Source organism: Raphanus sativus, chromosome 5, assembly GCF_000801105.2.
Source record: "Raphanus sativus cultivar WK10039 chromosome 5, ASM80110v3, whole genome shotgun sequence".
In the NCBI taxonomy this organism is placed as follows: domain Eukaryota; kingdom Viridiplantae; phylum Streptophyta; class Magnoliopsida; order Brassicales; family Brassicaceae; genus Raphanus; species Raphanus sativus.
This window is the reverse complement of record NC_079515.1, coordinates 26,061,142-26,083,023: the sequence shown is the minus strand read 5'-3', so window position 1 is coordinate 26,083,023 and position 21,882 is coordinate 26,061,142. Positions and strand designations below refer to the sequence as shown.

General features: G+C 37.0%; 6 protein-coding genes across 12 annotated transcripts; 3 read left to right on the top strand and 3 right to left on the bottom strand.

The window, feature by feature from the left end:
- The first annotated feature begins 2,357 nt into the window (after positions 1-2,357).
- Positions 2,358-3,510, top strand: LOC108859826 (glucan endo-1,3-beta-glucosidase, acidic isoform-like). The gene is made up of 2 exons (XM_057010237.1): positions 2,358-2,463; positions 2,573-3,510. The coding sequence occupies exons 1-2, from the start codon at positions 2,373-2,375 to the stop codon at positions 3,508-3,510; spliced, it is 1,029 nt and encodes a 342-aa protein (XP_056866217.1). The 5' UTR covers positions 2,358-2,372.
- A 1,000-nt stretch (positions 3,511-4,510) lies between these two features.
- LOC108859269 (uncharacterized) lies at positions 4,511-7,214 on the bottom strand. The gene is made up of 11 exons (XM_018633156.2): positions 6,757-7,214; positions 6,476-6,563; positions 6,197-6,288; positions 6,002-6,120; positions 5,796-5,911; positions 5,580-5,707; positions 5,402-5,488; positions 5,244-5,304; positions 5,116-5,156; positions 4,910-5,030; positions 4,511-4,806 (listed from the first exon to the last, which is right to left on the bottom strand). The coding sequence occupies exons 1-11, from the start codon at positions 7,122-7,124 to the stop codon at positions 4,747-4,749; spliced, it is 1,281 nt and encodes a 426-aa protein (XP_018488658.1). The 5' UTR covers positions 7,125-7,214; the 3' UTR covers positions 4,511-4,746.
- A 414-nt stretch (positions 7,215-7,628) lies between these two features.
- LOC108859046 (glycosyltransferase-like At3g57200) lies at positions 7,629-10,622 on the bottom strand. Its single transcript, XM_018632890.2, has 11 exons — positions 10,098-10,622; positions 9,771-9,920; positions 9,636-9,688; positions 9,372-9,480; positions 9,147-9,284; positions 9,005-9,049; positions 8,749-8,936; positions 8,486-8,627; positions 8,349-8,395; positions 8,179-8,266; positions 7,629-8,082 (listed from the first exon to the last, which is right to left on the bottom strand). The coding sequence occupies exons 1-11, from the start codon at positions 10,443-10,445 to the stop codon at positions 7,840-7,842; spliced, it is 1,551 nt and encodes a 516-aa protein (XP_018488392.1). The 5' UTR covers positions 10,446-10,622; the 3' UTR covers positions 7,629-7,839.
- Positions 10,623-11,680: 1,058 nt separating this feature from the next.
- Positions 11,681-13,603, bottom strand: LOC108861300 (peptide chain release factor PrfB3, chloroplastic). The gene is made up of 6 exons (XM_018635139.2): positions 13,318-13,603; positions 12,971-13,188; positions 12,693-12,893; positions 12,414-12,611; positions 12,164-12,335; positions 11,681-12,089 (listed from the first exon to the last, which is right to left on the bottom strand). Exons 1-6 carry the CDS (start codon positions 13,463-13,465, stop codon positions 11,797-11,799), a joined length of 1,230 nt encoding a protein of 409 aa, XP_018490641.1. The 5' UTR covers positions 13,466-13,603; the 3' UTR covers positions 11,681-11,796.
- Positions 13,604-14,150: 547 nt separating this feature from the next.
- On the top strand, positions 14,151-16,934 carry LOC108863205 (GTP-binding protein BRASSINAZOLE INSENSITIVE PALE GREEN 2, chloroplastic). Its single transcript, XM_018637547.2, has 4 exons — positions 14,151-14,361; positions 14,440-15,767; positions 16,204-16,371; positions 16,456-16,934. Exons 1-4 carry the CDS (start codon positions 14,253-14,255, stop codon positions 16,804-16,806), a joined length of 1,956 nt encoding a protein of 651 aa, XP_018493049.1. The 5' UTR covers positions 14,151-14,252; the 3' UTR covers positions 16,807-16,934.
- A 75-nt stretch (positions 16,935-17,009) lies between these two features.
- Positions 17,010-20,321, top strand: LOC108863193 (N-acetylglucosaminyl-phosphatidylinositol biosynthetic protein gpi1). Of its 7 annotated transcripts, none has more exons than XR_008946352.1 (9): positions 17,010-17,511; positions 17,626-17,946; positions 18,021-18,176; positions 18,265-18,371; positions 18,466-19,182; positions 19,265-19,641; positions 19,739-19,827; positions 19,905-20,017; positions 20,252-20,321. XR_008946352.1 is itself a non-coding variant. In XM_057011066.1 (9 exons), the coding sequence occupies exons 1-9, from the start codon at positions 17,338-17,340 to the stop codon at positions 20,314-20,316; spliced, it is 2,124 nt and encodes a 707-aa protein (XP_056867046.1). In that variant the 5' UTR covers positions 17,011-17,337; the 3' UTR covers positions 20,317-20,321. The 7 variants fall into 7 exon arrangements, 5 of the variants coding, with proteins under 5 accessions (XP_056867046.1, XP_056867047.1, XP_018493030.2 ...); XR_008946353.1 differs by having other exon boundaries at positions 20,239-20,321; XM_057011066.1 differs by having other exon boundaries at positions 17,011-17,511; positions 19,734-19,827.
- The last annotated feature ends 1,561 nt before the right edge of the window (positions 20,322-21,882 follow it).

The window sequence follows — 21,882 nt, the reverse complement described above, 5'->3', positions numbered from 1 at the left end:
CACATGGCTTTCTTTTGATCTGATGTTTTTATATCTGCTTTAGGCTTTCCTTGGAGACCCGAGAGGCAGGATCCAATCAGATCTACTGGAATCTCACAAGATCCTCCACTGTATGTGTGCAGCCAGAGAGACATGTACAACTCTATTGCCTTCCATGCACGGTACGTACATAGATTTTGTGAGTATTCCTTTACTTTTATACATTTGCATTCTCTTCTTCTCTTTCTTGAAACAGTTTTGGCGATGTTACTCTCTTTCTTGGAATATGATTTGAGAGGTCACAATTGGTATATGATTTGAGAGATCACAATTGGCGCAAACTATCTTAAAAACATATATACAATGAACACAAACGACAGTTTCATATTTCTTTGTTCCAATATATATATATATATATGTGTGTGTTGTAAGAGCACGCTGATGTTTTTTTTGAGCAAGAAAAAAAAATGTTGTTAACGTTGTTTGCTCATGTACAACGTTAACCAGAATAATCAGATAAATCAATGCGTGTGAATGAATATTATTAAGTCTAGAGGTTTATGTTCTCCACATGAGTTAATTAAAGTCAACAATATTAGCAACCTTAAAATGCTTGTATAAATTAAACTTTTATACATTTGCATGCACGGTACGTACGATGATTTTTGTGAGTATTTCTTTACTTTTATACATTCGTTGGATGGTTTAGTGAAAAAGTATTTTAATTAGTTAGATATCAGACAAAAACAATCGATATATTACCTTGCCCATTTAGTTATAATTAGTTATAATAATATGTTGGGTTTATATTTTACATTAGCCATTATGTATTTACATTACTTTGATATTTTTTAATATCAATTTTTTTAAACAATAACATTGCTTTAACTTATAAAGAAAAGATTAAAATATTATGATCCATTACAAATCTAATTATTTTTTTACTTTAACTATATTAGAGTAAAAGGAACAAATTAAAATAGTAAAAATAACTATTAAATATTAATCATATAGAATTACAAGTTATAAAAGTTAAATTATTAAACTCAACTAAAAGGTTTGTTGAAATAAAATTAATATTCATTTTGAACATTAAAATATCAAAGATTATAAACCTTTATAAAAAAATTATATTATGCGTAACATATATGAAATTTCTTACAGCAGAAATAATGTTGGATAATTTCAAATTCTCATTTTAATTACTATGTAGAAACCAAAAAAATAGTATTTGGTTATATATATTTTTATTTTTACATAGATATCCAGACTAAACGGATCTACTTACGTATTAAAAACCAAAAAAACAATGAGCACAACCAAGATGAAACACCCAAAAAATACACAAAACCTAACATCGAACCAATATTCAAACTAAACAGATCTACTTTCTTATATCTTATAAAATAACACAATTAATCATCTTACCCTGCGCAAGGCGCAGGTTAGTACCTAGTAGTATAATATAACGAGAGTGGTTTTAAAATCTACAGTATATATAACTATGATATTTTTCGTTCGTAGTAAAACAAAACTTATAAATCTTACATAAAAGTCTAAAACAAACGTTTGGACGTAACACAAGCCTAACCAAAGCCACCATGCGTCTATTTTTTGTTGTCCAGAACTGAAATCGATCCCAAAAAGAACTTTCTTTGGCTATTAGATAAACCGTAAACGACAGAACTTTGAATGATGATTAGAGGAATTATTAGTAACGAAAATCATCTTACCATGATTGATGTTGCCTAGTTTGTCTAATGACGTAAGGATGTATAATTATAAGTCAAATGATTGACGTGCGCTTAACGGTTTGTGCCATGATATACCAAAATCAAATTCCTCATCGCATCACTTTCTATTGGTAGGTGTGTGCATGGATTTATTATTTGGAAATATTTAGAAATTTAATGTTTTAACTATTTGCATGGTTATCATAATTCATTGCCATAAAAATCTAGAATACTACTGTTGTTGGCTAGTGAGTCTTAAGTCTAATAACGTAATGATACAATTTAATTAACAGTCGACGCCTGTTTGACATATAAAATGACTAATAATACCATGATTTGACCTAGCTAGTACCCCAAGAAAAAACACAAGAATGATTTATATTTAGGATTATGAAAACCGAATACAAAATTGTTTTGGGCGATTGATACCATTTAATCATTTAACAATTCAGTCGCTCTAGCTAGTTTGACCCTATTAAAAGCTACTTTGGCAGAAAATTCATATTCGTAGACTTTTCAAACCAGATATAGATTTTAGGAAATTTTGTTAATGATACTTCATCCATCGACTGACTTGAACCCCAGATTCGCACTATAAATTAGTTGCACAATGGTACGGTTCAAAGTATAACATAAAAATCACATCTTCACGTTTATTTCATGAAAATGTCTGAATCAAGGATATTACCTTCATCACTAATGTTGCTGGTTCTTCTCAGCCTTCTAATAGCTTCCTTTTTCGACGCCACGTGTATATTTTTCAACCTTTATGTTACACACACCAATCATCTCGTATGACCATATTGATTATGTTATAAAATATTACATTATTTGCTGCAATTCTATTACTAATGATACAGCTGCACAAATCGGAGTATGCTACGGGAGGTTAGGCAATCCCCGGCCAAATCCATCAGACGTTGTGGCTCTTTACAAGCAGCGCAACATCAAGAGGATGCGGATTTACGACCCCGACCACGAGACTCTCAACGCTCTCCGCAACTCCAACATCGAGCTCATCCTCGACGTTCCCAAAACAGACCTCGTACGCATCGCCTCCAGCCAAGCCGAGGCCGACACGTGGGTCCAAAACAACGTCAAGAGCTACAACGGTGTCAGGTTCAGGTACATCACGGTCGGAAACGAGGTGGAACCATCGGAGCCAGCTGCGAGGGCTCTCTTCCAGGCCATGAAAAACATCGATAACGCGGTTTCTAGAGCAGGACTGAGGATCAAGGTGTCGACGGCTATAGACATGGGAGCCACCATGGACACGTACCCTCCGTCGCACGGGAGATTTAGAGATGATTATATCAGCTTTCTCGGACCAGTGATAGGTTTCTTGGCGAGCAAGCAATATCCTCTGCTTTTGAATAGCTACCCTTACTTCAGCTACAAGGACGACATGGCGAACATCCCTCTAGAGTACGCTCTGTTCAAACCGACTCCTCCGGTCATTGACGGTCAGTACTCTTACCGAAACCTCTTCGACGCCCAGCTTGACTTGGTCTACGCGGCATTGGAGAAATCAGGGGGAGGATCGTTGGAGATCGTGGTGTCTGAGAGCGGTTGGCCAACGCAGGGAGGAGCAGGGACTAGCGTGGAGAATGCTATGACTTACGTTAATAATTTGATACAACATGTGAAGAGTGGAACTCCGAGAAGGCCAGGGAAAGCTATAGAGACTTATATATTCGCTATGTTCGATGAGAATCAGAAGGGTCCCCCTGAGCTTGAGAAGTTCTGGGGGTTGTTTCTTCCTAGTAGACAGCCTAAGTATAATGTTAACTTCAACTAATAAAATAATAATGTAATAAAAAGAGAAATTTTATAAAATAACATTATTTTTATCACAATTATAGCATATAAAAGTTAAAATGAACAAAATGTTTCATTAAAGAGATAAATAAACATTTATATCATTAAAATTAATTAATCTAAACTTAATTTGAAGGATGAGATTTAAGGGGTGGAATTTAGGATTTAAATAAAAAATTTAAATAGTTTCAAAAGGAATTTTTGGATTTCAAATTTTTTTTAACAAAAATATGAAAATAAGAATATAAAAGTTCAAAAACGTATTATTCGAAAATATATATATATATATATTTAGTTTTAGTTTAAATAATTGTTTATGTTTATATACATATAAATTAAGAATATAATGGTCTTCTAATCTTTAATGAAATCTCTTTTAGTCATTTTTAATCTTTTTTGGTTGAAAAACTTATTTTATTGCGTTTTAAGAGAATTACCCTAATAATTTGAACTAAAATCTTACAGAAGTAAGGGCTAGAGATGCAGTAAAATGCTATTTATCTATGTTTTACTCCATCTGTTTCTATAATATATTTTTTATTTGACAAAGGTTTTTCTTTATATCTTTTTAACTTACTTTCTTCTTTCTTTTTATATTTTAAACTTGTTTTCTTTACAATTTTATAAATCAGTTTGTTTTATATTTTAAATTTGTTTTCTTTACAATTTTATAAATCAGTTTGATGCAAGTACCTAAGTTTAGATAATGGATGACACTCGGAACACTTAAGTGGTAAGAAAATACGGATTTTGTGGGTCTTGTGGTGATTAGTCTTTGGACCAAAAAACTATTTGGGATCACACCACGGTTATAAAAAAAAGGTTCGGATAATGGATGACAACAAGAAAATTCATATACCACTGTACTATTTACATTATCATTCTAGCATATTAGTAATTGACACAGATACTAAATAAATAAGTTTATGCAGTGATATACATTCCATTAGAAATGGTTTTGATTCACTCATTGGCTTCAATCCTCGGTTTAATCTCTCTGCAATTAGCTGAAAATGTAACAAAATACAAATATACTGATATTTTTTAGATTCACTACATTGATCTCGTTTTAAGGATGTAAACAATCTTTGCAAGTGAAGTAAAACGATGACGCTAATTAATGGATATGAAAACAAAACCGAGTTCTGTATGTGTGATTCTTGAATGAAGAGATAAAACGAGGAGCCGTTTAAAAGATTCTTCATGTTGCAGAGATTTATTTGTACCAACCAGCAAGAAAATGCCGAAGTAGGAAACAGAAGGCGCAAGCTAATGCCTGCAACATAAACACAAAAACCAAATCTGTAAGTTCTGACTCTCACACAAGTAATATTAAGCCAACTTGTATCTAGAGATAAATGGGCATTAAGAAAGCTTACCTGGAAAACAAGAAGGTGAATACAAAGAGACTTTTCTGATTTTCTACCAAAAATCCTCAAGTAGACGTTGACGAGTGTCCCATCTTTTGTTCCAGTTAATAGTCCCGTAGCAGGATCAAACCTGGTTCAAAATAAATTAGCTTACTCATGTGCTCATGCGTTGCCGGCGCTGCTTTTATGTAACAGGGGGAAAGAAATTAGCTTACTTGGGGAGACGATGCCGTGGACATTTAACAATACCAGCAAGCTAAGGAGTTACACACTAGCAAGTTAGATGCTTAACAAGAAACTTGAAAAGTAGAAGAAAGTGTAAGAGGGAGAAATGGAACCAAACCTGCGGAAGCGACAATAGAAAGTTCAACACTTGTGGAAGAAAAAAGATTAGGAGTGTTTCACTGCAAAGGAGAGTTTCCAGAAGATGGAGTTAGTTAGTTAGTTAGTTTCAGGCTTCACACTTCAGTAAGATGCAAAACTGAAAAGAGGGAAACAAACCTGAAGTGACCCAGAATTCCAACAACTGCCATAGTCATTCCAGCAAAGACTGTGTAAGTGTCTCCAACAAAAACTGCAGAAGGATACCTAACAACATGAAAGAGAGGACATCAATGTGGTAAGAGTAACCATTAGTTTTTTTCTTAACTATTCCAGAGAAAAGACTTGAAGGTAATACCAGTTGAAAGCAAGCATTGCCAAGGATGTTGCCATCAATGGCTGAGTAAGATATATAGAGAAGGCATGAGCTTGACGAAGCTCAGAATCCACAGATGCTCCAATTTGCATAACGTTGTGAATCAAAATCTACAAGTAAATAAGATACATCATATCTTCACTTAAAGAGGAACCAAAAAAATGAAGAAATCCGACACATTTTGATTGCAGAACTTACAGCAGCTGCAATAACTACGGTTTGACCGATCTCAAGGCCATTCAGACCAGCGTGAATGTTTATAGAATTAGTGCAAAAGACAGCCAGTAGCGCCATATATAACTTATATATCCGACCTGCCACAATAAATATACAATCAAGGAAATCAATTTGAAGATAGTTGCTGCGCAATTTTTCATAGTTTGTAACAAGAAGAAGAAGTGTACCTAGATCAAGTATTTCCAAGCCAACATAAGAAACAAGAGGTTTTGGTATAACGATAGTTGTATGTCCAGCATAAGCCATCAGGAGTGGAAGGGTTGCAAAAGATGGCAGGAGAAGCTTCCTGCATATGTAACTAATATGTGAACAAAGTTCACGCATGAACTTAATAATGAAAGAGAATAAAGAAGTGCACCTACACTCTCCAAGGCACATCAAGGACGTCATCTACAAACCCAAGCAATATCATGAAACAAATAGATGCCAGTGCTGCATTGTACTCCACAAGCCACTGCAACATAGTCATTAAGCCATATTGTTACAAAATGTGTCTTCAAAGCAATAAATGAACCAAAAGCTACTAACTTCATAGTTCACATTCAACAGTTATCACATGAGCTTTGCTTAACCACTGACTCATTATTCAGCCAAAAGAGATAAACAATCAAGCTTGTAGCTTTTGAGATCAGCACACTTACCAACGAATCTTCAGTGAAGTTAAAGAACTGAAATATAATCGCCACAATCAAGAAGACAATGCCCACAACGATTCCCAACGACTCAGGCCTACAAAAAGAGATGAACACAAAGTAAGAAATGGGGGAAACTCACCACACCAATACTCTTTAATCCCCACCACCACAAACAGAACTCAGATGTCACATAGATCAAATCAAATCCTAAACTTCCATAGAACACTAAATATACTTAAGTTGAAACCTAAACACAAGTAAAGGAGACAAATTTAAAAAAGACTTACACTTTAACATGACCTTGAGGAGTGCCTCTCTTATTGATATCAAAGCCAAACATGTTACGCCTCAGAACGTATCTAGCAGCAACCGGAATCAACTTGAGCGTGACGAAGAACCCCACCAAGCTAAGCCCAGCGTTGATGAGGATCGGACGCTTGAGCTCACCATCGACATTGTAGTGGAAACAGAGGAGGTAGAGGTACACCGAGCAAAGAAGCGAAGAGATCACGAAGATCACGCCCAGTTTCGGCGGCGCGAGACGGAAATCTTCAGGGGAAGCGACGTTGGGTTTGGGTTTATGCTCCGTCGTCGCAGAAGAAGGCGGGTTGTCTGAGTTAGTCGCTGAGGAGGTGGTTCTCTTGCGAGCTGTCATGGCGGATCCGTTGGAGGATTTCTCGACTCTTTTCGCTAAAGCTGAAAGTCTGTAGCTTTCGAACCACCGCACGCGTCATTAGAGTTGCCGATACGACACCGTATTCAGAGTTTAAAGAAAATTTTCAGTTTCGCCCCAAAAGAAAATCTGAATTGTTAAGAAAGGCCCAAACTTTTCTTTTCTTCTTTTTCTAAACTGAAAGTTTTGCTTAGAGTATCTCCAACCCAACTCCATTTGTTACTAGTGAAATTGATTAATAACCTAACTCTATATTTTATCCCATAATTGGAGATGTTATTAAAGTCCTAGGACGTTATGCAGAAAGGAGGATTAGACTGATAACGTTTCATCTGGGGGGGTGAGAGCAGGAGCAACAACATGAAAGAATCTGCAAACTTACGGATTCAAACATCAGCTGATTAACACAGAACCCATAAAGACATGAGTCATGTGTCAGAAACAACATTACAATTCCAGAAAGATAAAAAGAGAGAACCAGTTGGATAAGAAAAGGTGATGACTTTGTATTAGAAGTAATATAGAATCAAGTATTCTGCATATTACATAGAGAATAGAGAGCCTGCTAACGTTCTATTTCCTCCTATTCATCTGTGTGTATAACCAACCTATAGGGAAACAAACTTTTCCGAAATGTACACCAGCAGCTCATGTTTCAAAACCTTGCGAAAATCACTCTCTTTATGAATAAAAATATCTATTCAGATTGATTGTTGTGTCCTATCTGGGTTGCTTCCACGCCTGGAGGCGATTGTGGTGGTACGGCTGATGCTTGAGATTCACTATCAAGATCAAGATGGGCTTCCAACACTCTCCTCCTACCAGTCACCTGAGATGAGTCTCGGCTTATGCTTAGGGTTGAAGAGTTGTTCAGAGACATGTGAGCTGAGTTTACCACCGAGCTGAACACACCTGCCTCTCTTAACTCTTGGATTATAACCTGTGAATAAATTAAAAAAAAAATGAGTGCAGCTTGTGGAAAACCAAGCATGAATCACGTCCAATTAAGAACCAAGGTTTGGGGTTACTTCTTTACCATGGGGGCATAAATGCGAGTCAGGATTCCCTTCCTAAGGAGTTTCAGCTTCAATGCACCGTCTGTCCACACAACGTGCTCTCTGTACCTGTATCAGTGAAGCTTGTTAGAATGCACCATCCGTAAAATGGGGTCAAGAGTAGTGTTTATGTTTGAGTCAACATTGATACCATTGAAGCATTTCCTCTGAGCTTGCGGTTGAAGCAATGATAAATGCCTGCACAAAAATTATGACTGTGACGTGTATGCTCTAGAATAGTAATCAATAAATAGAAAGAAAAAGAAAAGTATCAATTCCCCCACTCACAGCTCTGTCAAACTCCAACATGAAACATCTCTTAACATCCACCTTGGTGGGCTTGCAACCACAACGATCACGTCTTGAAGTAAGATCTGAAAATTTGGGATAAGTGTAGTGCAGAATGGCCGCTTCTTCTAGTTTGATCTCCCTGTCAAAAATCATGCCACAAAATCAAAACATATTAGATGCAGAGTAAAGTGATGCCAAATAACAACAAAGAGTCAAATAATAGACCAAGTTGTCTAATCCAAAGACAAAAGACACCATACTTTGGACTCTTTCTGTAGTTGTGCCATCTATGAGCACCATTAGGACGAAGATTGTTCTGCACACGAGCAGCAGCTTTTCCATTTCCATAGGTTAGGAAGTAGTTTGGATTCCCACGAGTGGCCTCTTTATAGTTCCCAAAGTAAACATCCCTCGGAAGATGGTCATAGTTCTTCTTGAACATTGACACCTAAAATAGCTTTAGATGGTTACTAAGAAGCAAGTTAACACATAAGATGATTAATTAATGTTCAGTACCTCACTGAAAGGCTCTTTGATATCATCCCTCTCAACGCTGCTCTCCTGAAACAAGGAGACAACGCTGATGAAATCCAGAATCAAGAAGGCATTATATATATTCAGTATAAAGATGAAGATCCTCATCTTCTGTAAGACTCACATAGTTTGGAAAGATAACTGCATCAACGTCTGCAGAGATATTTCCAAGCAATTTTCTTAAAGAATATTCATAGGTGGCTCCAGAAGGGTGTATAAGCTCGTCGGTGTCAAGATGAATTATCCACTCCATACCAGAATCCTAAATACACACACCAGCATAACAGATATATATAACCACGTTATGACGTAATTCGACTATATGGTAAAAAATGTAATAAGAAGATACCTGAGCCATTTTGATAGCCATCTCCATGTTCAAAGACTGTTTCACGAATAACTCATAGTTGCACGGTTTGTAAAAGAAGCTCGCCAACCAAGTCTCGTTCCATATCCGACTGTAAATCAATCACAATGCAAGCAGAGCATATCCATTACTAATCTTTTCTACACAAAAAAAATTGATGCTAATCCATGGGGGAAGTCAGAACTTGTCTACACTAAAAGAAACTCCCTTGTGTGATAATCAACAAAGGCTCACACCATTAAGTACCTTTTAGACTGCTGCTCTTCTAACTCTTTGGTCCTGTGTATAACTTTAACACCCTGCAACAACAAATCTCATTGGCCAAAAGGAAGATTAAGAAAAACAAAAGCAAAAGGATCAGGGGGTAAATAGCTCTATTACTGGTATGCTCTCCAAAACTCGAGACACGTTAGGGGAAGCAGCCTTCCCTTCAACAAAAAGATAAAACGTTGAAACACCGATAACTTTGTGGTAGAACAGCCATGGCAGTGTTTGCTCTAACCCAGCAGAAGTGCTTGTTGTTATACATATCTATCATAGCAAAAACAAAAAAAAACGTAAATCCTCAGAAAGTCAGAACCTTTCAGCCAATTTCATCAACCCCAGATTAGAATTTAAAAAAAAAAATCACAACTTTATTATATCAGATCATAGCAATTCAAACATGGAATCAGGAAAAACCCTCCCAGATTATGAGATCAACCCAACCTTAGGATTCAGATCGGATTGGTAATCGAAAGTCCAGTCACGGAAATAAGGAAAGGAAGGCGAACGGCTCTGACCCAGAAGATCTACGCAGCCTGAATCCGAACGACGCGAGGAGGAGCTTTGTTGTTGTTGTTGTTGTTTCTCGCGGGTGGTGGAGGCCATTCCGGGGAACTCGAGATGATCCGTGGACCAGTGGGTGGCCGGGTCGTCGAGTCCGCCGCGCCATTGGAGGACGAAGGCGAAACAGGCGAGGGAGAGAGGGAGAAGGGTCACCAGCAATAACAGACGCGAGTAAGAGGGTGTTGATGAAGGAGTGGGTTTTGAGGAGGAGTAGAAGAGGCCCGCCATGTGATGTGAGGATGTAAAGGAAGAGGAAGAAGATTGTTACATTATGAATCCATAGGAGGGAGGGAGGGAGTGTGTGTATATAGAGATGATGGTGAGAGGGGGAGGAGGGAGACGAAGTTGAAACTGAAAAACAGAGAGTTTTAAAGGAGAAAAATTTGGAGACGAAAGCCGTTTTGACAGTTGGCCTTTCTTCCTTCCTATAATAATATCAACAAATACACTAATAAATCTCTTTTATTTACAGTACATGGAAAATACAAATTAATTTCATAGTAGTATAAACCTTGTCTTTTTCTACATAAATTATACTCCAAAATTAATTAAAGCTGACAAAAAATATTGTCTAAAATTATAGAAACAAAAACACAAAAGCATATGTTTAAATAATTGCTAATTTTTTATGAGATCTTTTATAACTATTTTAAATTAATATTGTAAAAACTAAAACTGATTTTGAGGAAGTTTTAGATTACATATGTCAACATATTTCAAAATCTGCTTAGGAAAATCAGGATGTGGTGTACTAATGAATGGCCATCAAATCTGGCTAAAAAAGTTATACTATTAAATCCAAAATACTTAAAATTCCTGTTTATTTTTTTGGTAAACAATAAATTAGATTTTTTGGTCAAATACATAAATTAGATTTCTCTATTACCCTTTTAACGGGTTGTTGAGTTAGTCAAAATTAATGTATTGCTGAAAGGATGATGGTGAGAAATCGCATTAAATTATGGTTTTAACTTTTATCAGAAGCAAAGAAATTGCATTTAATTATTGTGCAAACTGACCAATTAGCTAGTCTGGTCATGGGCAACGTAAACTAATTAAATTTATACTCCCTCTGTTTTTAAATAATACATGTTTTAAGATTTTCACACTTTTTAATAAAACATATTAAAACTTACTTATTAGTGCATGGTTTTTTGTTATTTTATATTCTCTATATTTCTAAACCAATAAGATTTTAAGAAATGCAATTAATGTTTTTGAGATTCACAATTATTCATAATTAGTTGACAAAAATTACATTGAAAATATGAAAAATACATCTTTTTAAAACAAAAAAATTTCCTAAAACATACATCTTTTAGAAACAGAGGGAGTACTAATCTAGGAGACTGGATAATTTAAAGTTTCTGCCAAACTCTACTTATATATCAGAGATTTCTGCCAAACCTCTATATATTTTACCAATTATAAATCATGACAATCAATAAATCCAGAATCTTAGATTTTCAAAAACAAAATATTTATATTGTGTAATATGATCTAGTTATATAATTAAATTTTATTTTTTTACAAAGCTTGACTATATTATGTGTGATATAACAAAAAGCCTCAATTAATTTTAAATGGCATCAATTGATCTTCTCATTCCAATGTGAGCTCCAAGCAGCGGTCCAACGTTTCCATCCAAAACCGAATTCAGGTCCAAGATCTCTAAACCGGTTTTCAAATCAACCACCATCTTCTGACCTTTAGAAACATATCTCCTGATTTCTTCTACTCTCCATGGCTCCACAATGTTCTTGCTGTTGATTTTATACACATCTGAAACCTTTTGTTCTTTTGCTATCACAAGCAGTTTTGCCTTTAACCGGTTTAGAGCTTTGATCCTATTAGCAAACCGGTTTCTTTCTCCTGCAATCAAAACAATCACATATTATAACCTGCATACAATGCAGTAAACCAAATGTTACACAAGTCAAGAATACCTGAAGACTCTACGGTTATGCCACTCGGAAGATGTTGGATACGAACCATTTGCTCAGCTAGTTTATGATTCTCTTCTGCAGGATACGTTACATTCAAATCCTCATCCTTTACTTCAAAATCAGGAGATGCTCTCAAGAATAACGGTATAATTTCTACAGAGGTTGAACAAACCTATCACAAAGAAAACACCTTTTTAGTTCTTTTACAATGGAGAGTGTTTGATTATGAGAATCATAATGTATAATATACCTCATTGGAAGTAGAACTTGTGATAAGACGGTGCACTCCTCGCTCACCTAAGAGATAACCATAAGCAAACTCGAATTCAAACTCTATTGTGGCTGAACTCACGCCATTTCTATTCCTCAAGGTCTCAGCCACTCTTGCGTTTTGGCCTAGCTTCTCTGCCCATTTGATGTACATGCTTACAACTTGTTCTGTCCACATCTGCAAATCCTCAAAAAAAAAATGTTATAAGAACATAAAGAAAGTAAGACAGGAAGCTTGTTTAAGAATGGTGAAAGTGACCTGAGATTTTGTGTCATGAGAACCAGATTTGATAACCATACATGCGCCTTCACCGTCATACTGATCACTAAGAAGCTTAGACATCTCATAGTGATGCAAAGATCTGCTCACATCGAGGGATGAATCATAAGCTTGCTCAAAGAGACTGTAGTCTATAGCATCCATCTCATCCAATTGTATGATTAGCTTAGCTTCCTCTGCCTAATCATCAAAAAAACATTCAAAACTAAACGTCTTGCAAAAAGAAAACTAAAACAAGAAGATTAAACAGTAAGAACCTTGTACTTGAGGTCTTTGAGAGTATCAACTGCTTTGGCACGAGCAGCTAACTTGAGAAAAATCTCGTCAGATTTGGTTGGATCATCCCATAAGTCACAGTAACGCAATGTCTCTTCTTGCTTAATCCATTGCTCTTCTTCGAGCTCAAGAGCATCTGGTGCTAACATCTCTGCCTTAAGAACAACATCTTTTATCTTCTTCTTCAGTGAAAACAGTCCTAAAGCATATTCACACACAAAGAAAAACTTTTCAAAAACTTAAAGCTCCAGACTTTATCTGAAGACTCATCAGCTTCAGTTCAAAGACACTATCTTTAGATGAAGACGAGAGACAGAAAGAGAGATACCCAATTGCTTATAGACGGTGTCCATGTCATCCATGGAATGAGAGGAACGAACAGAGAAGAGAAGAACTCGAGATGATGATGCTCTCTTGTCCAAGTTTCTTGAGAAGCGCCGCCATGAACAGCCTCCGAATATAATCTTTGCCGCCATTTTTGTTCGTCGGAGCTCCGGCAAGAAAATAATCAAATGGGGTTTAAGCTCAGTTCTTGCCCGCGGGATGGGTCTCCGCACAACCTTATCGTCAAGCTCTGTTTTTAAAGTTTGAGTCTTTTACGTGTTCCACGTATTAGCTACTCGCAATTCTTACAAAAAAAGCATAAGATGTTTTGTAGCAGACCTTGTCCGAACAGAACCAAACCAAAATTTTCCGTTTTCGGGTTGGACACTGTTTTGAGTTCGATTGAGTTGGGTCGATTTTGAAAAATAATTTGGTTTTTGGTTGGTTTTCAATTTTGCAAAAAATAAAAATAAGTGAATAAATTAACCAACAATAACTGAACTGAATTAACCAAACTAAAAGAATAACAAAACCAAAAAAAATAACCGAATCAACAAAAAATAACTGAAATTATTTGATTCTTATAAAAATTATACCAAAATTTAATAAAAACCTAAAAATTGGTTATTTTCAGAAGAATATTTAAAACCAAAATTATCTAAAAACTAAACCGAAACAATTTTTTTGGTTCATTTGGTGGGAATGTCCGAACTAAATTAACCAAAACCGAAAATATCTAAACCGAGTAAACCAATAAACCGAAAATTGCAGCCGCAGTTTGAAGGGTGTTTAAGTAATTGTCCGTAGGGTTTAGATAGGACTCAGTGAAGACTGAAGTAATCAAGTTCGGACCGAGCCAACACGCTGCGTTTTCACTCTCTCACTCTGATTATCCTCTCGACGGATGTAGCAGCTTAGTGATACACAGAAACAAATAAAATGGTGGTTTTGATTTCAAGTACAGTGAATATTTGCAGAGTAAAGCTCAAAGGCGCAAGCTTTCTTGTCAACCGGTTAATACCCAGACCCGAAGCTCAGTTTTTCTCAGGTAAATCTTCTCTCTCTTGTTCGTTGAAACTCGTTTTCGTGATTGAATTCTGAAGGAAAAGACAACTTTTTTCAATAGGGTTGAGTGAGACGAATGAGAAGAAGAAGAAGACATGTGTTGTGAAGTGTTTAGCTGTGAAGAAAGAGCAAGTTGTTGAAAGCGTGGATAGAGTTAAAGGGACAATCTTTCCCAAGAAAGGAGGAATGATGATGAGCGAAGGTAGAGATGAAGATGAGGTGTATGGGAAGCTTGTTTGTCCAGGTTGTGGGATTTTTATGCAGGATAATGATTCTGATTTGCCTGGGTATTATCAGAAGAGAAAGGTCGCTCCAAAGAGCTTGGAAGAGGTGACTGAAGATGAGCTTGATGGGTTTGAAATGGTTGATGATGATGATGATGATGATGATGATGATGATATCACGAATGTATTGGAGGATAGTGACTCTGAAAGTGAGGAGGATGAGTTTGACTGGGAGTCAGATGAGTGGGAAGAGAAGGAGGAAGGAAACGAAGTTGAACTCGATGGTTTTGCTCCAGCTGGCGTTGGATATGGTAATGTAACAGAGGAGACGGTGGAGAAGAAACGGGTTTCGAAATCAGAGAGGAAGAAGTTAGCTAGAGAGGAGGCCAAGAAAGACAAGGATGCTGCTGATGATGGTGTGACGGTATGTGCTCGTTGCCATTCTCTGAGAAACTACGGCCAAGTGAAGAACCAAGCCGCTGAGAATCTCTTGCCTGATTTCGATTTCGATAGGATGATCTCGACTAGACTTATAAAACCGATGAGTAGGAACTCAAGTACCACGGTTGTAGTCATGGTTGTTGATTGTGTGGACTTTGATGGCTCTTTCCCCAAACGAGCAGCTAACTCTTTGTTCAAGGCGCTTCAGAAGGCTGAAAACGATCCAAAGGTTGGCAAGAACCTTCCCAAACTTGTGCTCGTTGCGACGAAAGTAGACTTACTCCCATCACAGATTTCACCAGCTCGGTTGGACCGTTGGGTTCGCCATCGTGCCAAGGCGGGAGGAGCGCCTAAGCTGAGCGGCGTGTATATGGTTAGTGCTAGGAAAGATCTTGGTATCAAGAACCTGTTAGCTTACATCAAGGAACTGGCTGGTCCTAGAGGAAACGTGTGGGTTATTGGAGCTCAGAACGCAGGGAAGTCTACTTTGATCAATGCCTTCTCGAAGAAAGACGGTGCAAAGGTCACAAGGCTCACGGAGGCTCCGGTTCCTGGAACAACTCTTGGAATATTGAGAATTGGTGGAGTGTTGTCTGCAAAGGCGAAGATGTATGACACTCCTGGTCTTTTGCATCCTTACATTATGTCTCTTAGGTTGAACTCAGAGGAGCGGAAAATGGTGGAGATTAGGAAGGAGCTTCAGCCTCGGTCTTACAGAGTCAAGGCAAGCCCTCTCTTACTTATATATAACGTTTTTTGGTTGATATCCACCTGAATGATTGGCGCCAACACTCAACAATCAACACACCATAATTTTATCAAATTAAGCAAATCTCGTTTAATTAACATAATCACGTTTTGCTTGAAAAAGATTTTCTAGTAGTTTAGTTCGATTAAAACCTAAATTTAACCAAATTGATCACATTATTAGTCTAGTCTAGAGAGACACTAACAAGTGTGGGTGTACCGAGGTGTTGCTACTAATAGTACATGGGGACAATGATGTCAACCTTTGTTTTTCTAATAGAACTCTAGAGAGAGCTTACTCTAAGCAAGTGAACTGTTCAAAGAAAGAATTGACTTGACCTGTTTTAAATGCTTCAAATAGAATCTCTTGTTCCAAGAACTAAGCTGGTTATGCTGAATCTTTTATGTTGCAGGCAGGACAGTCTGTTCACATTGGTGGCCTGGTGAGGCTAGACCTTGTTCGTGCTACAGTTGAAACAATATACATAACAGTATGGGCATCACACAGTGTTTCATTGCATCTGGGAAAAACAGAGAACGCAGAAGAAATACTCAAGTCCCATTCCGGTTTACGCTTGCAGGTGAGTTAAAAGTCTACCCTCTCACCCGTTTCCATAACATAAAAAAATGTAACTAAAAACCTTCGTTTATTATTTGTTAAATAGCCACCGATAGGAGAGGAGAGAGCGTCTGAACTGGGAAACTGGGAAGAGAAGGAGATCCAGGTGACAGGAAGTAGCTGGGAGGTGAAAAGCATCGACGTAGCAGTAGCTGGTCTCGGCTGGTTTTCGCTTGGTCTCAAAGGCGAAGCAACGTTAGCGCTGTGGACTTATCAGGGGATTGATGTGACCTTGAGAGAACCGTTGGTAATCGACAGAGCACCGTTTCTTGAGCGGCCTGGCTTCTGGTTGCCAAAGGCCATCACAGAAGCGCTTGGAACCTATTCTAGTAAACTTGATGATGCTCGTAGGAGGAAGAAGCAACAAGACAGCACTGATTTTCTCTCTGATGTCTAAAATAAAAGAGGTTAAAGATCTAGGGCTGATACAAACGAAAATATTTCTTTTTTTCAGTTCGTTTGAAATCAAAGTTAACGTATTGGATTTGTTTATCTTAAAATAAATAACATATGATTTATCATGAATTTGCCACATAACCAATCATTTGCGATACACGACCACGTGCATATACTCATTTATGTAAAGAAGAAAGAAAATAGACATTGGAACCAGAGAGAGGGGGGCGTTGGTAGCTTTAGTTAAAAGATCTCTCTTTTACACTTGCTTTCGTCATCTTCTTACCCCACAACAGTTTCTCTCTCTCTGTCTGAATTCCGGCATCTTACTTCTGTTTCGTCGAACCCGTGACCTAATCTCAATTCAAATGGATTGAAAGAATAACTTCACCTGTCAAGTCTGTGTCCGGAGATCTCCTCCCTTCCCTCTTAAAGGCGCAGACTTTTTGATTGTTTCTCCAAAGTATCGATCGAAAGTTAGGATCTTGTAGGGTTTGGAGGATCTGGCAGTTGTGTGTAGAAGAGAGCTGTAATGAAGAGACAATGTAGGATTTGGTTGCCTAAGCCCCTTTCATCAACTGATGATGATTCGACTCCTCACAGTCTCTTGTTTGGATGGTTCGTGTCCCACTCCTCTTCTTGTCTCGACGTTGTTGTGGCCTTCATCACTGATGAAGTCTCCTTATCCCGCGGATCTAGCCTCCAAGTAAAAAAAACTTTACTTTAGATTTTTTTTTTAATTAACTACCAATTGTCTCTAGCATTTTGATAGACAACCTTTTTTTTTCTCTTTCTCTTTCTCTTTGGTGATGTCTAACAGGAAATTCTCAGTGAAACAAATGAGATGATGCCTTTGACCTTACCGGATAAAGCCGCCTTTACTCTTCTTGGTTGTTATGATACATGTCTTAGTGCTAACGGAAACGCACCCAAGAATGCAACAGATGAAGATGGATCTTATGGTAGTCTTTGCAGATACAGCTGTGGCTGTCATAAGGTTGATGGCTTATTAGAGGAGTTCAGGAAAGATTCTTTGAGCAGTCACTGGATTCATATGGTGCACGATTCTTCTAGGGAGCGTGGGATTAGAATGCATCATATACATTGGAATGAGGATGTTGTATCTCAATGTGATGTTCACGTATGTAAGTTCATGATGGCTTTCTCTTGTATTATTCTTCTTTTTTTTAGTCTATGCCCTACTTGACTGTATAGCATGGACATTGTCAGGTTATAGTCTATGACACTCCAGTGTTTGGTTCTCACCATTTCTCGTTAAGCTTCTGGAATGCTTCTCCTCAGACTAAAGCTCCTCTTCAGAAACCCAATTGGGTTAATGATCTTCACAAGAGGCAACCTCTGATTGAAATGGTTAAGTAGTTTTTCCAAAAGGACACTCTTTGTTGTGCTGTTGCTTTCTATACTTGTTGCTAATATTATCGTATTCTTATGTAAGCAGGAAACTGTAATTCTTTCCATAAATTGCGCCGCATCTGCTGAGATAGCCTATAAGAAGCTATCCACGCAGCTGGAGACTTCTTCCAGGAAGTCTTCTGTTACTTACCTGTAAGCGCTCTCAGTGAGACTTTACTTCACTTGTTCAGTGCTTCCTCTATCTTTCTTGTTAGCTCTTTTTAACTGCTTGCATCTCACTTTTCAGGATATCTACTTTGGCATGGTGGTTACTCGCCACGCTTTTAAGCTCTTTATCAAGTCTATACTACAGCCTTCTCCAGTTAATATATGTACTTTCAAGTTTTCCTATTTTCTCATGGGGGCGTATAGCATCAAAGAGATTACTCAAGAATACATGGATCAACTTCAGAGTACGCAGTTGTCAGATCTTATATTGGCCAACCCTCCTTCAAGAGAATGACACGAGATCCATATCCTGTGTGGAAGATGCAGAGAAAGCTTCACTGCAGAGACATTCTACGTGGTCAGCCATGGCTGTTGATCTCGTCTTGGGGAACTTGGTTGGTCTAGGTCTATTGTTTAACACCGGATCTGTCTGCTCCTGGTTATTCCACTTTGCAAAGGAGTTTACAAACGACATACTGCGATCCGGTTGTGTGTGGTTGATGGGAGTCCCAGCAGGGTTTAAGCTAAACACAGAGTTGGCTGGAGTTTTAGGAATGGTGTCTCTTAATGTAATCCAAATATGGTCTACTCTCTGGATCTTCATGGCTTCTTTCATCTTTTATTTGATCAGAGCAGTTGCCGTCTTGGGAATCACCTTTGGTGCAACAGTTTCTGCTGCATTTGTCATAGATGTCATTACTTTTGCAACGCTTCATGTAACTGCTCTTCACTGGGCAATCACACTTGTCTACTCTCACCAGATTCAAGCTTTAGCAGCTTTGTGGAGGCTTTTCAGGTAAAATCTATATTATTAAAACCAGCTAAGTTCATTTCATTTCATTACACTGTCTTGAATGATTGTTTGTTTGTTCTTTCAGAGGACGAAAAATGAATCCTCTACGACAAAGGCTGGACAGCTATGGCTACACTGTGAAGCAACATGTAGTGGGATCTCTTCTGTTCACTCCTCTTCTGCTTCTCTTGCCAACAACTTCAGTATTCTACATCTTTTTCACCATTACAAGCACTACAATCAACTCCGTATGTATGTTGATTGAATTCGCCATCTCTATCGTCCATGCAACACCGTATGCAGAGATTATGATCTGGCTTGTCAGGCGTCAAAGATTCCCTTGTGGTGTTTGGTTTGAAATTGAACACTATAAGAAGAATATCCTCAGTTCCTCCAATGATAGTCCTGAGAAGAATCCGTTTCGAATGGTTTCCAATCTTCGCAGCAATTTTTTAAGCATAGGTGAACTCTTTCACCTGGATGCTCTGTTATAACTTGTGTTTATGCTTTAATTTTTTTTTTGCTGACTTAGCCTTGTATGAAACATATTGCAGGACAGATTCTTTTGCCTCACTATACAACAATGTTCTCAGGAATATCAGCTTCTTCTCTGACTACTTCAGCTCGCGGAGTCCTCAGTGGGAAAAGGTGAATTTGAATAATCTTTAGCCTCTCTCGCTACCTCTCTTTTTAGTTTTGATTTACCTTCTGGTCGGTCTTTCCAGAATGCCATCGAAACTGGGGCTTGATCTCCCTCCTCCAAGGCCATGGATGCACATGCCGTTGAGACAGTACTGGATCCTATGCCACGGTTCCATTATCTCATCCTCAGAAAAAGGTGAATCCGTCTAACTAATCTTCTAGCGTTATAACTGTGTAAGCAGGCACTGTGATTTGGTTAACAGTTAATTCTACTCCGTCAACCACATTTAGATTATTCCTTATAAGTTTTGTAGGTTTGTACAACTTGCAAGGCATAAAGTATTGGGTTTCTTATGATTTGTTTATACATACTGGACTCACTAGACAGTAAATGAGTCATTTTAGAATAATGTTCAGTATCTTCTTTCAGGTTCTAATCATGATTTGTCTTTGGAGAAGGAACTACCAAAAGCATCTCAATCATCATCGTCATAGGACTGGTCAGTCTATATCTTGTTAATCTCATCAGATGTTGTTAAGTCTTGTTGCTGAGTTGAAAGTTGAAACAGTCTGATATTCTCATATGATCACAGACAAAAATATGACCTTCGTTTATGGATATGCTGCTAATGAAACGATCAGAGTCTGATTACCTGAAGCAGTACTTGTAGACAGAGCAGCTTGAGGATAGGAGAAGTTATTATAATTGATGTCTGAATCGTTGTTAGTTTTTTTAGCCGTGGTTCAGCTTTTTGTTGTTTACTTGGCTCATTAGTAAGTTTGTTTTCTTTTTGTTTTCCCATTTGAATCAATATTTTATAATGTGGGGCCTTAATTTTCTTGGGCCTTCTTTATACATATTGGGCATCTCCTTGATTTTGTTAATCAGTAGTTACTTCTTTTTGTCAACGTTAACCTACTAGATCTATGAACGTATACCGGCTTTATCTCTGGTTAAATTACTTCTTTGTTATAGAAAAAAGCAGTGTTTTAAAAAGTGGTCTACGCGGCGCTTATGCGCTAGGCGTTATAGGACTGTGGCAATTACTCTGGCATTTACTCTTTAAACTGTCTAGATAATTACAATATTGTAATAATAAATAATATATAATTTATTATTCATAAATTATAAAAAATAATATATTGTAATATATATATTCTTATGATAATAATTTTTATCATATATAAATAATAGTTTTACTATTATTAAGTATAAAATATTACATATATTTAATATATTGCTATAATTTATAAACGCTTAACTACTAATCTAGGCGTCCGTTTAGTCGTTCTAGGTGCTAGGCGTTAAGTCGCCGTTCGCTTAGCGCCTAACGCTTTCTTGAACACTAGAAAAAAGTATATAAATTAATACTATATAAATTACTAAACAATATAAATTAATAAACTTTTATGGTCCCAAACTGAAACGGTACAATACATTATGCGTAGATAATATGATTCCATTAAAATTATAAATTAATAAATATATAAATCATAGTCGAAAATTTTAAAATTTTAAATATACATCTAAATTTAGAGTATATAATGTCTAAAAACATAATATATATACAAATAATTAGAGCTATTTTATTACATTATTAAATATATCGATAATATTTTTGAACATGGTCCACAATTATATTGAGACGGCCCTGAATATGATTCTAAATTCTTAGAGCTTAGAAATCTTGTCTCGCTTTCTGGTTTTGTTCACAAGGTTTTTATCTTTCTATCTAATTATCTCCTTGTGGAAGTAATTTGATTAAATGGATTTTAATTTTCTAATTAAAAATGCTTTATCTGATATTGTTAGGTTTATTTAAGCTTTATTTACATTTCTAGTTTATTGCAAGTGGTTTTTCAATTGCGTATTTAGAACATCTGTATTAAGAAATTTAAAGGTAGATACACACAAATTCCAAAAAAAATGAATATAATAAAGACAAAGTCATGAACCTGTATCATGCAAATTTGCCACGATAAACCCGTATCGTCACTGTTCTACGGACCCCACGACACATGGTGATCCGCGATAAATTCAGTTATTAATTTTGTTTTTTT

Excerpts from the sequence above, each read along its gene's own strand:
- LOC108859826 (XM_057010237.1), top strand. The coding sequence starts at position 2,373 with ATGAAAATGTCTGAATCAAGGATATTACCTTCATCACTAATGTTGCTG. Across the intron at positions 2,464-2,572 it reads TTCCTTTTTCGACGCCACGT|CTGCACAAATCGGAGTATGC; the intron begins GTATATTTTTCA and ends CTAATGATACAG.
- LOC108859269 (XM_018633156.2), bottom strand. The coding sequence starts at position 7,124 with ATGACAGCTCGCAAGAGAACCACCTCCTCAGCGACTAACTCAGACAAC. Across the intron at positions 5,708-5,795 it reads CCGTAGTTATTGCAGCTGCT|ATTTTGATTCACAACGTTAT; the intron begins GTAAGTTCTGCA and ends ATTTACTTGTAG. Across the intron at positions 5,305-5,401 it reads GGAATTCTGGGTCACTTCAG|TGAAACACTCCTAATCTTTT; the intron begins GTTTGTTTCCCT and ends TCTCCTTTGCAG.
- LOC108863205 (XM_018637547.2), top strand. The coding sequence starts at position 14,253 with ATGGTGGTTTTGATTTCAAGTACAGTGAATATTTGCAGAGTAAAGCTC. Across the intron at positions 15,768-16,203 it reads CTCGGTCTTACAGAGTCAAG|GCAGGACAGTCTGTTCACAT; the intron begins GCAAGCCCTCTC and ends TTTATGTTGCAG. Across the intron at positions 16,372-16,455 it reads ATTCCGGTTTACGCTTGCAG|CCACCGATAGGAGAGGAGAG; the intron begins GTGAGTTAAAAG and ends TTTGTTAAATAG.
- LOC108863193 (XM_057011066.1), top strand. The coding sequence starts at position 17,338 with ATGAAGAGACAATGTAGGATTTGGTTGCCTAAGCCCCTTTCATCAACT. Across the intron at positions 19,183-19,264 it reads GCTTTGTGGAGGCTTTTCAG|AGGACGAAAAATGAATCCTC; the intron begins GTAAAATCTATA and ends TTGTTCTTTCAG. Across the intron at positions 20,018-20,251 it reads TATCTCATCCTCAGAAAAAG|GTTCTAATCATGATTTGTCT; the intron begins GTGAATCCGTCT and ends ATCTTCTTTCAG.
- LOC108861300 (XM_018635139.2), bottom strand. The coding sequence starts at position 13,465 with ATGGCGGCAAAGATTATATTCGGAGGCTGTTCATGGCGGCGCTTCTCA. Across the intron at positions 12,336-12,413 it reads CAAGTTCTACTTCCAATGAG|GTTTGTTCAACCTCTGTAGA; the intron begins GTATATTATACA and ends TCTTTGTGATAG. Across the intron at positions 12,090-12,163 it reads CATAACCGTAGAGTCTTCAG|GAGAAAGAAACCGGTTTGCT; the intron begins GTATTCTTGACT and ends TTTTGATTGCAG.
- LOC108859046 (XM_018632890.2), bottom strand. The coding sequence starts at position 10,445 with ATGGCGGGCCTCTTCTACTCCTCCTCAAAACCCACTCCTTCATCAACA. Across the intron at positions 9,689-9,770 it reads GAGTTTTGGAGAGCATACCA|GGTGTTAAAGTTATACACAG; the intron begins GTAATAGAGCTA and ends TTGTTGTTGCAG. Across the intron at positions 8,396-8,485 it reads TGTTGGAGTTTGACAGAGCT|GCATTTATCATTGCTTCAAC; the intron begins GTGAGTGGGGGA and ends ATTTTTGTGCAG.